This window comes from Mustela nivalis (genome assembly GCF_964662115.1).
Source record: "Mustela nivalis genome assembly, chromosome: 10".
Taxonomy (NCBI): Eukaryota; Metazoa; Chordata; class Mammalia; order Carnivora; family Mustelidae; genus Mustela; species Mustela nivalis.
Window position 1 is genome coordinate 19,847,364 of NC_139029.1, and position 16,312 is coordinate 19,863,675.

A 16,312-nucleotide genomic window follows, 5' to 3' on the forward strand; every position below is an offset into this window, starting at 1 on the left:
TAATTCAGTATCTCTTATTACACTCACAGTGTTGTGCATCCACCAAACTCTATGTAGTTCCAAACAGTCTCATCACCCCAAAAGTTTACCTGGCACCTATTAAGTAGCTCCCCCCCATTTCCCCTTATACTCAACCCCTTACAGCAATCTGTGTTCTGCTTCTATGGCTTTACCTATTCTGGACATCTCATAAATCCAATCATACAATATGTGATCTTTTGTGTCTGCCTTCTTTCACTGAGCATAGTGTTTTCAAAGTTCATCCAAAATATAGTATGTGTCATTTTTTTCATTACTTTTTATATCTGAATGTTATTCTGCTACATAAATATACCACAATATACTACAATCTGCTACATAAATATACCACATTTGGATTGTTTCCACCTTCTAGCTATTGTGAATGATGCTGCTATGAACGTGTGTACATGTAATTGAGTGACAGTTTTCAATTTAGGGCAGGGTGTACATACCTAGAAGTGAAACTGCTGAGTCTTATGTTAATTCTGTATTTAACTTTTTAAGCCACTGCCAAACTATTTTCCACAGTAGCTGAACCATTTTACATTCCCACCAGCAATGTATGGGGGTTACAGTTTTTCCTCATCCTCACCAACACTGGTTATTTTCCTTTTTTTTTTTTTTTTTACAGACAATCCTAGTGCCTACACAATTCCTTTTTTTTTTTTTTTAAGATTTTATTTATTTATTTGACAGACAAAGATCACAAGTAGGCAGAGACGCAGGCAGAGAGATAGGAGGAAGCTGGCTTCCCGCTGAGCAGAGAGCCAGATGTGGGGCTGGATCCCAGGACCCTGAGATCATGACCTGAGCTGAAGGCAGAGGCTTTAACCCACTGAGTCACCCAGGCGCCCCATACACAATCCTTTGCACAAACTCATTAAAACCTTGCATTGAGTGCCTAGCCTAGGAAATAATCAAGAAACAGCAGCTCCTGAAAAATAGATCAGTTTCTGAAACTAGAATGGCACTTAAATATCACCTAGAAACTATCACCAGGAAATAATTACCACTGGGTAGTGAGCTTAAACGTGATTATTATTTCTATCCTTCTGCTTTTGTATTTTTCCAAGTTTTCTGCCACAAACATTTGAAAATGTGCCCAGCAGGAATTTCCTATCATTTAAGTCATACAAACTAGGGCTGCTATTTTTCCAACCAAAAGATGATCAATAAAAACAGTTCTACAATTTCACAGAAAGCAAAGAAGATATTTTTATAATCACAAAATAATCTGGCCCAACGCTCTCATCTAAAGGAAGAAAAACTGGGCCCAGAGAGAAAAAAATCACTTAGGAAAAGGCTATAATCCACTATGGTCTTGTTCACATTTGTTAGATGGTGAAAGGAAGGTCATGGCAAAAACTTCCCCCAGACTCCTACTTAAGCTCTTTTCCACTTCATTACATCACATTGCCAAACGTCCAGTGATGAAGCCTGTTCGATTACATATTAATACATTTTACAAATATTAATTCAGTGTCTACTTGACCAAAGCCCTTCTTCAAATGGTGAAAAGCACAAAGACAGAGGGAGAAAGAACAAAACGTAGCTGTAATAGAATGACTAAGAAGGTCAGGAGAAGTTTCTGAAGTGACTTTTAAACTCCGACTTGAGTGTAATGTCAGTGCAACAACAGAACACTGACATCTCTTAAGAGACTACATACACATACACTTATATAAAATTTTTTCCCCAGAACGCTAAATTGGAGCATCCTGGACATACCCCCTCCCCCAACCCCTACATTAGATAACTTATCGATGCTAGTAGTCCAGGAAAGGGAAGGCTTCCTTTGGGTGCTTAATAACAACTTCAGGATTGGAATCGTGGGAGGGGGTGTATCCCTCGCTCTGAGGGCTCCTCACGCTGATGGGTCCAAAAGCCCGGATTTGGATTTCTCAGTGTCCCTAACTCCAATATTATTCTCCAGGCCGTAGGCCCCAAAGACCTTGCTAGTGATTGGCTACGAATAGGCCCGCCTCTCGCTCAGGACTCGCTGCGAGCTGCAGGAACCCCGCCCCCTCCACTTCCTAATTCGCTACTCCTGGGCTCATCCCGCCTCTCCATCGAAACCATTGGCTGCCTGGCTCCCAGAGTCATTAGCGCCTGCGGAGAGGCTCGACCGCGGGTGACTGGAGAGGTCCTGCACCAACAACAATGGCTGTCGCGACTTCGGCGGCCCGAATTTGGTTGGGCGTGGGGGGCTTTAGGGCCTTGCAAGCCCGAGGCTTCAGCTCCGAACGGGTACGCCGGCGGTAGTGTCCGCAGCCCCAGCCCTGAGCGCGGGTTCCATCTCCCCTTTGCACCTTTACCGACCTTCCCATCTCTCTTCGCAGCCAGACTCCAGCGCGGGCTCGATCCGGGAGGCAGGTGGGGCCTTTGGAAAGAGAGAGCAAGCTGAAGAGGAGCGATACTTCCGGTGAGGTCCACGGAGCCCCGAGTCCAGTCCAGATCTCTCGGGGCCTTCCGATCCTTCTTAAATTTACAATCGTCGGGGCACCTGGGTGGCTTAGTCGGTTGAGCAGCCCACTCTTGGCTTCCGCTGCAGACGTGATCTCGGGTTGCGGGATCGAGCCAGGGGTCAGGCGCAGTGCTGGGAGGGGAATTTGCTTGGGATTCTCTCTCTGCCCCTCCCCCACCGCTCTCGCTCGCACTCTCACTCTCTTTCTCTCTCGAATAGGTAAATAAATCTTTAAAAAGAAAAAAAAAATCCAGTGGCCCTACCCTTCCCTCCCTGGTCCTTTGGGCGCCCGTCCCCCAATAGAACTAGCGGGCCCTGAACCCATTATCCCCAACACTTGAGGTCCTGACTGTCACCACCTATAGGGAGCTCCCGGTGCGCTGCCGAACAGTTCGGAGGCCCCCAACCCAAGCCATTTCCACCCGCGAGTCTCCAGAACTCTTCCTGAATCACTTATCATGCCCACCCACGGAGTTCTCCCCGGTCTTGTAAAATGGCTTCCAGATTTTTCCAAGATGTCTAGGTCCCACTGCCCAATACTTGAAAACACCCTGATTCCCTCGGCCTTCAACCACCCATAACCCCTCTACTCTCTATTTTCTCCTCCCCATGGAGTTCCTGGCTCTCCAGATCCTCAGCCATTTCTAGACCCCAAGTCTTCAATTCTGCCAGAGTGCTTCCAACCAAGGCAGCAGCTCCTAGTTGGAACCCTCTTCCCCTACTTCTTGGAGACTTTAGCCCTGCCCTACCCTGCCCAGCCCAGCCCAGTCCAGCCCAGCCCAGCCCAGCCCAGCCGCTGGACTGGATAAATTTCTCCTCCATAAGAGTATAGAGCAGTTTGCCCAAGGGACTCTTTCCTAGCCCTAAATTATCATTTACTGACTTCTGTCCACAGTGGGGAGCGGTGTGGATCTAATCTCACTTCTGCCTCTTCTGCTTTGGTCTAGCTTTTAACTTCTGCCCTTTATTGCTCACTCTTATGAACTATCAGCATGGCACCTGCCATACCAGAGAACCAAGGCACAGCCCTTAGATGCCATCTAATTCGGCATCAACATTTTACACTTAAGGAAAACTGAGGCCGGTATGTGCCCAAACCAATATTTGAATGTCCCTTCTTGAGACCTAAATTGGACTTCCAAGTACTTTACCCCCTTCATTTTGACCTTTACAGTGAGCCATGCATTTCCCTAGGCAAAGAAAGCCCTAGGTAAATTGAGATAGGACATCTTTATTTGTCCATCCTTCCCTCCTTTTGCTCTGCCCACTCCACCCCCACCCCGAAAAAAAGAGATTCTGATCTCTGGGTGGTTCCTTTCGTAAGGTATATGAGACTTAATGTTACACCTCTTTTGAGTTTTCTAATGAGAAATCTGAAAAGAATAACTCATAAATAATGAAATTGCAGGCACTGGCACCAGGAAAATGGAATCATTTTGGTCAGTCTTAAGGTGAATATATCTCAAGATGGAGTATTCTTTCACTAGTGGGGCTTGAGCAGGTAGAAGAGGATGACCAACCAGATTCTAGTGGAATTGGGACTCCTGTTCTTTGCCTTAGGTATTGTAGGTAATGCTTAGAGGTCTCTGTGGGTTAATGATTGGGATTTAATGCAGAGCCACTGTATCCTTGTAGAGCACGCACTAAAGAACAACTGGCAGCCTTGAAGAAACACCATGAAGAGGAGATCACCCATCATTTAAAGGAAATTGAGCGTCTGCAGAAAGAAATTGAGCGGCACAAGAAGAAGATCAAACATCTAAAAGACGACGATGATTAAATGTGTGCAGTTCCCATAGACGAGCTATATATATATCATCGCCCACTTCTGTGGAAACATAGTTCTGGTTTTATTAATATCTATCTGTGTGCTGCCAACAGATTATAATAAATCATCATCAATGAATTGTGTCTAATGCCTTCTTCCACTCTCTGGAAACTACTACTGAACTTCTAAAATGAATTGCATAGGGGTGCCTGGGTAGCTTAGTTGTTTTAGCTTTCAGCTCTTGATTTGGACTCAGGTCATGATCTCAAGGTCGTGGGATTGAGCCCCACTTCAGGATCCCTGCTCAGGGCAGAGTCTGCTTGAGATTCTCTCTCTCTCTCTGCCTTCCCACTTAGGTGTACTCTCTTGCTTTCTCTTTTTCTCTCTCAAATAAATAAATCTTTAAAAAAAATTAATCAGGGGTGCCTGGGTGGCTCAGAGGGTTAGGCCTCTGCCTGTGGCTCTGGTCATGGTCTCAGGGTCCTGGGATCAAGCCCCACATCGGGCTCTCTGCTTAGTCTTTATTGTGAGACCCCATTACAAAAAGGCCTTCAGGATCATTGACAAAAGTTCAGACAAGTCATTGACCTTACTCCTGCCGACAAGATACTAGATGTCTGTTTCCAAAACACATGTCCAGTGTGGATGCGGCTAGTAAAAAAGTTTATAGACACTCCTGACATGTGCATGCTGAGATTCAAGTGGTCAGAAATAAGATTACCTCAAAGATGGAGTGCAAAAAATAACAAGTCACATGCCTTCTTTTTTTAACTTTACAACAGTACAAAGTTTAAAAAGTTAGATTTTTTTTTTTAAGATTTTATTTATTTGTCAGAGAGTGAGCACAGGCAGACAGGCAGGCAGAGGGAGAAGCAGGCTCCCTTACAGAGCAAGGAGCCCGACGTGGGACTTGATCCCAGGACGCTAGGATCATGACCTGAGCCGAAGGCAGCCGCTTAACCAACTGAGCCACCCAGGCGTCCCAAAAGTTAAAATTTTTTATTGAACCAGTAACATCTTCCATTTTGCATTTTTGTGAGCCTCCCCCTACCTGGCCCTACTAAAAGGCTTACAAAATCCCTTAAGTTTGTAGTTGATAGTGTTCTCGTGACTTGTAGTCCACAATAGATCTGTTAGCAGGGATGTTCCTGAGTATACCATTTGCTCTTGAGATCTATTTTAAATTAAAACCACTCTAATAATGATCAAATAAAGCAAGCAAAAAGTGGAAGATGAAGAGTAAGTTTGAATTCTTAGGAAGATAAAGTGAATAATTTTTGGAGCAGCTTAATTTAAGACTACCTGAACTCATGAAAGTGGTAACTCATGGTCTTTTTTGTTGTGATATACCTGTGGTTAATTTTTTTTATCCTGCTATAATAAAAGCAAGATACAAATATTACTTAAAAATACAGTTTAAAAATATCTCTTCGGGGCGCCTGGGTGGCTCAGTGGATTGAAGCCTCTGCCTTCGTCTCACGTCATGATCCTGAGCTCCTCGGATTAAGCCCCGAGTTGGGCTCTCTGCTTAGCAGGGATCCTGCTTCCTCCTCTCTCTCTGCCTGCTTCTCTGCCTAGCTGTGATCTCTGCCTGTCAAATAAATAAAATCTTTACAAAAAAATAAAAATATTTCTTAAATATATTTTTAAAATATATCTTTCTAAGGGACGCCTGGGTGGCTCAGTCGGTTAATGGGCTACCTTCGGCTCAGGTCAGGATCCCAGGATCCCAGGATGGAGTCCTGCATCGGGCTCCTTGCTTGGCAGGAAGCCTGCTCTGCCTGCCTCTCCCCCTGCTTGTACTCTCTCTCAATCTGACAAATAAGATCTAAAAATAAAAAATAAATATATCTTTCCTAAAATCCTAAGATAATTTATGTGATATACTTTTTTTTTAAGATTTTATTTATTTCTTTGACAGACAGAGATCACAAGTAGGCAGAGCAGCAGGCAGAGAGAGAGATGGGGAAGCAGGCTCCCCGCTGAGCCGAGAGCCTGATGTGGGACTCGAACCCAGGACCCCGAGATTAGGACCTGAGCCAAAGGCAGAGACTTAACCCACTGAGCCACCCAGGCACCTCAAGTGATGTGATTTAAACCAGTAACCACAGACACATAACACAAGTCATAAGATTCCCCAGGTGTTTCTTGGAATTTGGAAAATACTACAGCAGGGGTTTGTTTGTTTGTTTTTAAGACTTTGTCAGAGAGAGAGAGAGCACAAGCAGGGGGAATGACAGACAGAGGGAGAAGCAGGCTCCCTGCTGAGCAAAGAGCCCCAAGCAAGACTTAATCCCAGGACCCCAGGATCATGACCTGAGCAAAGGCAGATGCTTAACCAACTGAGCCACCCAGGCATCCCTACAGCAGAGGTCCTTAAACTGCCCACAAGTCAGCAGCATCAGCATTGCCTGGGAACTTGTTGGAAAGGCAAGTAAGTTCTCGGGCTCCATCACAGATGGCTAAAACTGAGGATTGAACCCAGAAATCTGTTTAACAAGCTTCCCCAAGTGATTCTAATGTCCACTGAAGTTTAAGGACCACCGTACACATAGTTTCTCATGACATTTGCTGGCATTCTTGGGCATAGAACACTTATAGAAGCAGATTATTATAAAAATACATATAATATAGTTCTTCATATGAAGGCTATTTCAGAATAAAAAGATATGTTAAGATTATTCTTGTACAGGGCACCTGGGTGGATCAGTGGGTTAAGCCACTGCCTTCAGCTCGGGTCATCCTCTCAGGGTCCTGGAATCGAGGCCCGCATTGGACTTTCTGTTCAGCAGGGAGCCTGCTTCCCTCTCTCTCTCTGCCTGCCTCTCTGCCTACTTGTGATCTCTCTGTGTCAAATAAATAAATAAAATCTTTAAAAAAAAAGATTATTCTTGTACAAACCATATTAACATTTGAGAACATATTATTCCCTGGAATAAAATCCTTTTTGTTTACAAGTAACAGATAACCAGCACAGTCTGGCTTACAATGGAGAAAAAGAGATTTTTTTTAAAGAACAGTGGCTATTGTCTCAGAATCTCAAGAAAACTTAAACAAACAAAACTCAGGAAAGGCAGGGACCAGAGAAGCCTGACAACTGCATGAGCAGATTGTTGAAGCAGCTTCATAACCATCTGTGTGAAAATCACTGGAGTGATTTTTTTTAAGATTTCTTTGGAATTTTACACAATGAAGTTATGGAAGTTATTTAACAATTGCACAAATATATATATATATATATATATATATATATATATGTCACAATTACTTGCTCATTAAACCTCATGAGATTTCTGGCAAATAGATCCATGCCATTCATTTTTTTTATTTAAATTCAATTAGCCAACATATAGTACATACGTCGTTTCAGATGTAGTGATCACTAATTTATCAGTTGTGTATAACACCCAGTGCTCATCACAACACATGCCCTCCTTAATGCTCATCATCCAATTTCATAAGCCAAGTAACCGAAGCAGGGAATTGTGAAGTTTATCAAGGTGAAACAACCAGATTTCTACCGAGAAGAACTTTCCTTCGAAGCTCCTGCTCCCACAGGGGCACCTGGGTGGCTCAGTCAGTTAAGCATCTGTCTTGATCAGTCATGATCCCAGGGTCCTGGGATTGAGCTGTGCATCAGGCTCCCTGATTAATGGGGAGTCTGCATCTCCCTCTATCCCTTCCCCTTGCTTGCACACACTCACGCTGTTTCTCTCTCTCTCAAATAAATAAAAAAAATCTTTAAAAAGAAAGAAAGAAAAAAGAAAAGCTCCTGCTCCTACAGACTTAGGTTGCAATCCCAGTGTAGTGGTTCAGCGGCCCATTATTAGTTCCTCCCTGAAAATGTGGGACAGGCTGGGGGCACACCTGATCTGGGAATGAGTGGTAATGGTGAAGATCCCAGGAAGTAAATGTAGAAGTGCCGCTGGTTGGTGTTGGCATTGGCACTTAGCATTTTGGTTGCATCAGGAACCCTATCAGTATGTCAGTGCTTGCCTAGATGATGCAAACACATGTTTGCAAAGGAGTCTAGTTTGAAATTTTCACATCAGAAAGTCCGAAGTTGTAATTCCCAACCCAGCAGCACATCAAAATACCTGAGAGTTTTAAATTTAAGCCAAAGTCTCAGGACCAATATCTCTGAGACCAAGGTGTGAACTTGGGTATTTTCAAAATGCCCCCCCCACCTTTTCCAATATGTGACCAGAGCTGTGACCCACTGGTTTAAAGGATCCCTGCGGATCTGTTGATATGGTTGGGCAGGTTGTTCACCCGATAAGAACACCTAACTAAAGGGGCCAGGGAGGATTAAAATTCAGCCCATACCCTGCTCATTAAGCAGTGCACTCTAGTTTAAGGGTGGCATCTACTCTGGGTCACCTGTTGTTTAATTCCTATAAAGAAGACCCTGGGTCATTCCATTGATCTTGAATATGCATTGCTGTATAATCTACATATTCCACGTTCAGATTTTTAAAATGTATTCATTAAAAATATTCTTTAGCATCTACTACAAGCTGGCCACTTGGTATGCACTGAGAATACAACTACAGAACAATCACAGCTCCTATCTTTTTTTTTTTTTTTTAACTGTAAACCCAACATGGTGCTTGAACTCATGGCCCAGAGACTAAGAGCTGCATGTTCTCCCCACTGGGCCAAACAGGCATCCCACAGCTCCTGTCTTTGTGGAACCCATAGCCTATTAGGAAAAACAAGTGGTTAAATAATGTGGGAAGTGTTCTAAGGGAGTGAGTGAAGAGTTCTGGAAGGACCCTGGACAGGCATTCCACCCAGGCCTGGGACTCAAAGGGACCTCATGATAGAAGAGGTATAACAGAGGCGCCTGGGTGGCTCAGTGGGTTAAAGCCTCTGCCTCTGAGCCTCTGAGCCTCTGCTTAGGTCATGATCCCAGGGTCCTGGGATCGAGCCCCAAATCGGGCTCTCTGCTCAGCAGGGAGTCTGCTTCCTCCTCCTCTCTCTCTCTCTCTCTCTCTGCCTACTTGTGATCTCTGTCAAATAAATAAATTCTTAAAAAAAAAAAAAAAAAGAAGAAGAGGTATGACAGGCCAGGTAAAAAGAATGGGGTGACATTCAAGTCTGAGTGACAGCATTTGAAGAAGTCTGGCATTGAGAGATACTGCGAGTTACTGGGAATTGACGATAGTTCGGCCTGTTCATGTGGAGGATGGGGAGAGTGATGGGGAGGAATTGGCGGTAGGGTGCTAGTTTCTACCAATCTTCCGAGGGCTGGGTTGGCCACTTATAAGCTTCCTCGCCATGTCCTACTCCTCAGTCCTTCCTTCCTCCTTGCCTCTTTCCATCCTCTCTCCCTCCCTCTCTTCCTCCTTTCCCTTTTCTTTTTAGGTAGACTCCTTTATTAGAACAGAAAGCGCTTAAACTACTTGTATCCCACGTTGACAAATCTTAACTTCAAGCACTAGAAATGAACCAAAAATTTTCAAGCAGTCAAAGGAACAAAGAAGCACGGGGACACACATGCCACTGCTTCACTTGGTGCCACCTGGCACAACCTCACAATACGGACTTCCACTTACCAAGACCCCACAGATTCCCTCTTGCTCATCACTATTATTTAATTGAGGTAAAATTCACATAAAATTAATCATTAACCATATAAAGTATAAAATTCAGTGGCGGGGCGCCTGGGTGGCTCAGTGGGTTAAAGCCTCTGCCTTCGGCTCAGGTCATGATCCCAGGGTCCTGGGATCGAGCCCCGCATCGGGCTCTCTGCTAGGTGGAGAGCCTGCTTCTTCCTCTCTCTCTCTGCCTGCCTCTCTGCCTACTTGTAATCTCTGCCTGTCAAATAAATAAAAAATCTTTAAAAAAATAAAAATAAAAATAAAAAATAAAATTCAGTGGCATTTAGTATACTCACAATGTTGTACAAACATCACCTCTAGTCTTTTGAAACATTTTCATCACCTCAAAAATTGCATATCCATTAAACAGTCACTCTTTATTCTGCCCATCCACCTAACTACTAGTCTGCTTTCTGACTCTAACAACTTGCCTATTCTGAACATTTCATATAAATGTAATCACAGATGTGACCTTCTGAATCTGGCTTCTTTCACTTAACATAATGTTTGCAGGGTTCATCCATGTAGCATATTTTTAGCGCTCCATTCATTTTTTATGGCAGAGTAATATTCCATCGTATGGATCACTTGCTTATCCATTCATCAGTTGATGGCCCTTTGGCTCGTTTCCTTTTTATTTTTTCTTTTAGCTATTATGAATAGTGCTGCTAAAACATCCACATAGGAGTACTTGTTTGGACACCAGATTTCAGTTCTTCTGGATACACACCTAGGAGTCGAATTGCTAAGTCATATGGCAATTCCATGTTCAACTTATGGGGGAACTGCCAAATTTTTTTCCCCACAGCAGCTGCAGCATTTTTATGTTCCCATCGGCAATGTAGAGTTCCCATTTCCCTGTAGCCTCACCAAAATATGTTATTTGTGGCTTTTTGATTCTACCTGTCTAGTGGTTATAAAATAGTATGACCTTACGGTTTTGATTTGCATTTCCTTGATGACTACTGGTACTGAGCATCTTTTGTGTGCTTATTGGCCATTTGTATACCTTCTTTAAGAGACATCTATTCAAGGGGCACCTGGGAAGTTCAGTCAGTTAAGCGTCCAACTCTTGGTTAACTCAAGTCATGATCTCAGGGTCATGAGATTGAGCCCTGCTGACTCAAAGCATATACAGCTTTTGGAAGAACCTTGCCCACTCCCTGCAAGGTATAGCCACGCAGCTAGCACTGAGTCTTCAAAAGGCCATTCCACTGTCCTATCAAGCCATCTGCTCCAGGATGGTAGGGAACATGGTAAAATCAGTGAACTCCATTAACATGGGCCCATCGCTACACTTCATTTGCTGCCAAGTGAGCTCCTTGACCAGAAGCAATGCTGTGTGGAACATTATAATGGTACATAACACATTCTGTAACCCCATGGATGATGGTTTTAGCGAAAGCATTGCACGCAAGGAAGACAACTTTGTTATCCAAGGTGTCTATTCCAATGAGAACCAAACACTGCTTCTTCCATGATGGAATGTAACCAACCTACCACCACTGGGTGATAATGCTGAGGAATGGTGTCATATCAGAAGCTCAGTGTTGGTCATTACTGCTAGCAGATTTGGCACTTAACAGTATAGCTATAGTCCGGTTGGCCTTGGTGAGTGGAAGTCCTTATTGCTGAGACCAGGCATATCAACCCTCCTTGCTACCATGGCCACTTTGTGGATGAGCCCATTAGGTGATGACAGGAGTGGCTGGAGAAAAAGGTTGTCTGGTATCCACATAATAGGTCATCCTGTCCACTTGATTTTTTTTTTTTTTTAAAGCAGGTGACTTTTTTTTTTTTTTTTTTGACAGACAGAGATCACAAGTAGGCAGAGAGGCAGTCAGAGAGAGAGGGGGAAGCAGGCTCCCTGCTAAGCAGAGAGCCTGATGGTTGGCTCAATCCCAGGATACTGAGATCATGACCTGAGCCGAAGGCAGAGGCTTTAACCCACTGAGCCACCCAGGCGCCCCTGTCCACTTGATTATTAACATTTCATTAGCTGTGATTACTCTTTGGTGAGCATTCATATATGACAAAAATATCTCCACATTTTTTTGCCCACTTAGAGAGGTCTATCTACATACCTCTTCCCCTAATTCTCTTGTCATCAATTTTCCAATCATATTCCTTCCAAGTCCCTTATATCCAGCCAAAGCATTAGCCACAGCCACAACCTAATTGCATGTCTAGCCAAAGCATTAGCCACAGCCACAACCTAATTGCATGTCTAGCCTTATTTCTTCTTCCAAAAAAAGTGAGCAACCTGGGGCTCACTTTGAAGTATAGCCCACTGGGAGTATTTTCCTTCATTGCTGACCTTCGTGATGTCCCAGAACGGGGCTATAGTCCCACTGCTGTCCACTTTCAGTTGGTGCCTACATATTGCACAGAACCGTTTACACACCAGGCCTGAGTCTTTTCTTTCTATGTAAACTGATTATAGGAAACTCCACAAGAAGCCACAGATACAGGCAGGGAAAGAGAAAATCATGTAACCGGAGTAGGACCACAGGCAATTGGGATACTTCATGTAACTGACTTGTGCCTTCTGGGTCTGCTCAGGCCCAATCATATATCTGTGCCACTTCCATTTGATGATAAACTGCTGCTGTGCATGCCCAGCTTTATAGCTTTGGTGAGTCAGAAAAGAGCTAGTTCATGATGGGCACTGCCGGTATCATGGTAATTTGGTTGGTCCATGACTAAGCATTCCATTTCTGCTAGGGCCCTAGAGCAGGCGAAGAGCTATTTCACAAAAAGAGAGTAGTTGTCAGCAGAGGATAGCAGAGTTTTGCTCCAAAACTCTAAGGGTCTACACTGCAATTCATCTGTATGGGCCTGCCAAAAATTCCAAACAGCCTCCCCATATGCCACTGACGCTTTAGGCACCACTGAGTCTGCTGGATGACCCAAGTATGACCCAAATGGAGGATCCTGGTCTCCTCTCTTGCTCTGACCCCGACTCATAACGAGCAGCTCGTCAGGTTTTTCAGCATACAGGTTGAACTAATACACTCAACTGAAGAGTGCTGCCTCGTGCTCGCTTCGGCAGCACATATACTAAAATTGAAGAGTGCTGCCTCCAAACCCCAAAAAGTCCTACTAAGGGTTATGCCTCCGTTTTAGTTGTAGGAGGGACAGATGAAACAACTTACCCTTCATTTTAGAAGGGCTACCACAGCATGCCCCACATCACTGGATTCCTAGAAATTTCACAAAGGTAGAAGGACCTTGAATTTCTGTCAGATTTATTTCCCACCCTCTCACATACAAATGTCTTACCAAGAAGTCTAGATCGGTTGCTACTTCTTGCTCACTAGGTCTCATTAGCATGATGTCATCAATGTGATGGACAAGTGTGATAGTTCATGGAAGGGAAAAGTGACTGTAATGGCCTGAACGTTCATACCCCTCAAAATTCATATGTTGAAATTACAACCTCTTGTGTGATGGTATTACAAGGTGGGGTCTTTGGAAAGTGATTAGAATAGGATTAGTGCCCTCATAAACGTGATCCCAGAGAACTCTCTCACTCGCTTTCTGCCAGGTGAGAATACTATGAAAAGTTCAATAGTCAGAAACCTGGAAAAGGGATCTCACCAGAACCTAATCATGCTGTCTGTCTGATCTTGGACTTCGAGCCACCAGAACTGTGAAAAAAAAAATTCTGTTGTTTATAAGCTACCCAGTCTATGGCATTTTGTTATAGCAGCCCAAATGGGCTAAGACAGTGATCAATTTTCCTTGAACCGAATTTTGACATAGAGTTGGAGAACTGGTATATTCCTGAGGCAGAACAGTGAGGGTCTATTGCTGGCCTCACCAGCTGTATATAGTAGTCAGGATTCTCCAGAGAAACAGAACCAATAGCATGTACAGAATTGGCTTGGCCATTATGGAGGCTGAGAAATCCCACGATCTACCATTTGCAAACTGGAGACCCAGAAAAGCCAGTAATGTGGTATTAGCCTGAGGTCAAAGGCCTGAGAATCAAGAAAACCAATAATGTAAGTTTTAGTTTAAGTACAGAAGACCTATGTCCCAACTAAGTAGTCAGGGAAAAGAAAATTCTCCCTTCCTCTGCCTTTTTGTTTTATTTGGGACTTCCGTGGATTAGATGGTGCTCATTCACATGGGGAAGGGCAATCTGCTTGACTCAGTGTATTGAGTAAATGCTAATCTCATCTGGCAACACTCTAACACCCTCATAGACTCAGCCAGAAATTGTTTAGCCAAATATCCAGGTACCCTGTGGTCCAATCCAATCAATACATAAAAATTAGCCACCATACCAGCTGAAAGCAAACTGTTTCTGGAGATCCTTCTCGAGAGGTATAGAGAGAAAAGCATTTGCCAGCTCCATAGCTAGCAAGTACTAGATACCAGGGAATGTGTTAATTTGCATTCCCACGCTCATCCCTTTCTCCCCCCACATTGTCCAGTGACACTAGGGGTAACCAGCCAATCTCAGTGTATTTCTTTTTTTTTTTTCTTTAAGATTTTATTTATTTATTTGACAGACAGAGATCACAAGTAGGCAGAGAAGCAGCGGGGGCGGGGGGGAGCAGGCTTCCCGCTGAGCAGAGAGCCCAATGCGGGGCTCCATCCCGGACCGTGGGACCATGACCTGAGCCGAAGGCAGAGGCTTTAACCCACTGAGCCACCCAGATGCCCCCTCATTGTATTTCTTAGTTTGACAGGAATGTTCAAAAGTGTCATATCTACAGTCACTCAGATCTTTACTTCTCATAAGTAGTTGATTAAAAGTACCTAGTGGGGGCGCCTGGGTGGCTCAGTGGGTTAAAACCTCTGCCTTTGGCTCAGGTCATGATCCCATGGTGCTGGGATCAAGCCCCAGAGTCGGTCTCTCTGCTCAGCAGGGAGCCTGCTTCCTCCTCTCTCTCTGCCTGCTTCTCTGCCTACTTGTGATCTCTGTCAAATAAATAAATAAAATATTAAAAGGATCTAGTGGCAGTATTTTGCATATGTCTATTGCCAGATCATACCATGGACTATCAGTGCAATCTTTACTACTAGAAATAGAGTCATTAGTGTCTTTACGCCAATTCCAGAACCCCTAGAATCAATTCAGAAACTCATCTTTAAATTTCTGTTCTAGGACCACTCTCAGTACCAAAATCCATATTATTCAGGGTTCTCCAGAGAAACAGAACCAATAGGGTCTCTCCCTATATATATACATGGAAAGAAGTTTATTACAAGAAATCGCCTCACACAATTATGAAGACTGACAAATCCCAGTGTCTGCATCAGCAAGTTAGAGACCCAGGATGGCATATTTCTCGTCCAAGACCAAAGGCAGGCAAAACTGCCATTCTGGCTTAGGGCAGCTAGGCAAGAGGAAACTTCCTCTTATCTGTGTGAAGGTCAACCTTTTTGTTTTATTCAGGCCCTAGGTTGGTTGGGGGCACATCCGCATTAGATAGGCTGATCTGCTTTGCTTGTCTTCTATTCAAATGTTAATCTTATCTAGAAACACCTTCACAAACACAGAAGGAATAAGGTTTAACCAAATGTTGTGCACCCAGACAAGCTGACACAAGACTAACCATCACACCTCCCTTGCTGAGCTATAATTACCTGTGTGGCCTCTAGTGGTCTGTTTGTTTAGTGGCTTTTCCAATCTATCCTTCCAGGGAATGCATTCTTTGTCATGTGTGGTCCCTGCTGTTGCTATTCTGTTATCTCAGCAATCAGTCAGTACCTGATAAGATTTCTTTACTTTTTTTTAAAGGTCTTATTTATTTGAGAAAGGGAGATAGAGAGTGAGAAAGAGGAAGAGCTGGGAGCAAGGAGAGAGAGAAGCAGACTCCCCACTGAGCAGGGAGCCTGACTCAGGTCTCTATCCCAGGAGCCTGGGATCATGACCTGAGCTGAAGGTTGACACTTAACCAATTGAGCCACCCAGGTACCCCTGACAAAAATTTCTTTCAACACTTTAATTTAGCAGCATCTTTCTTTGTTAAGCTGTCTCCTGGTTGCCATACATATTTGATCAGATTCCAGCATTCCAAAAAAGTTCATTCTGACCATTGCCAGTTTAGTGGCTGTTTTAGTGGACAGAACAATTCCTCTAGCTCCCAGATCTAACATTTTTGATCACTGGGGGTGCTTTTTAAAAATGGAAAAATTCTTTTTTTTTTTTTTTAAGATTTTATTCATTTATTTGACAGAGATCACAGGTAGGCAGAGAGGCAAGCAGAGAGAGAGAGGAAGGGAAGCAGGCTCCCCACTGAGCAGAGAGCCCAATGTGGGGCTCAGTCCCAGGACCCTGGGACCACGACCCCAGCCAAAGGCAGAGGCCTTAAACCACTGAGCCACACAGGTGCCCCCAAAATGGAAAAATTCTAACTTCTACCTCAGGTCTCGTGAATTAGAATATTGAAGCAAGGTCCAGCAATCTGCGTTTTTAAAAGATTTTATTTAGGGAGCACA

At 43.9% G+C, this 16,312-nt stretch overlaps 2 protein-coding genes across 4 annotated transcripts in view; one reads left to right on the plus strand and one right to left on the minus strand.

The window, feature by feature from the left end:
• Window positions 1–16,312, minus strand: part of WASF2 (WASP family member 2) — a 937,387-nt gene that overhangs the window by 597,035 nt on the left and 324,040 nt on the right. The window lies entirely within an intron of this gene.
• On the plus strand, window positions 2,028–4,391 carry ATP5IF1 (ATP synthase inhibitory factor subunit 1). Its single transcript, XM_082684945.1, has 3 exons — window positions 2,028–2,268; window positions 2,361–2,443; window positions 4,121–4,391. The coding sequence occupies exons 1-3, from the start codon at window positions 2,182–2,184 to the stop codon at window positions 4,263–4,265; spliced, it is 315 nt and encodes a 104-aa protein (XP_082541071.1). The 5' UTR covers window positions 2,028–2,181; the 3' UTR covers window positions 4,266–4,391.

What these genes read in the sequence shown, in the direction of transcription:
- ATP5IF1 (XM_082684945.1), top strand. Translation starts at nt 2,182, where the DNA reads ATGGCTGTCGCGACTTCGGCGGCCCGAATTTGGTTGGGCGTGGGGGGC. An exon ending in GAGGCTTCAGCTCCGAACGG is followed by an intron (nt 2,269 to 2,360) that starts GTACGCCGGCGG and finishes CTCTCTTCGCAG; the next exon opens with CCAGACTCCAGCGCGGGCTC. An exon ending in GAAGAGGAGCGATACTTCCG is followed by an intron (nt 2,444 to 4,120) that starts GTGAGGTCCACG and finishes GTATCCTTGTAG; the next exon opens with AGCACGCACTAAAGAACAAC.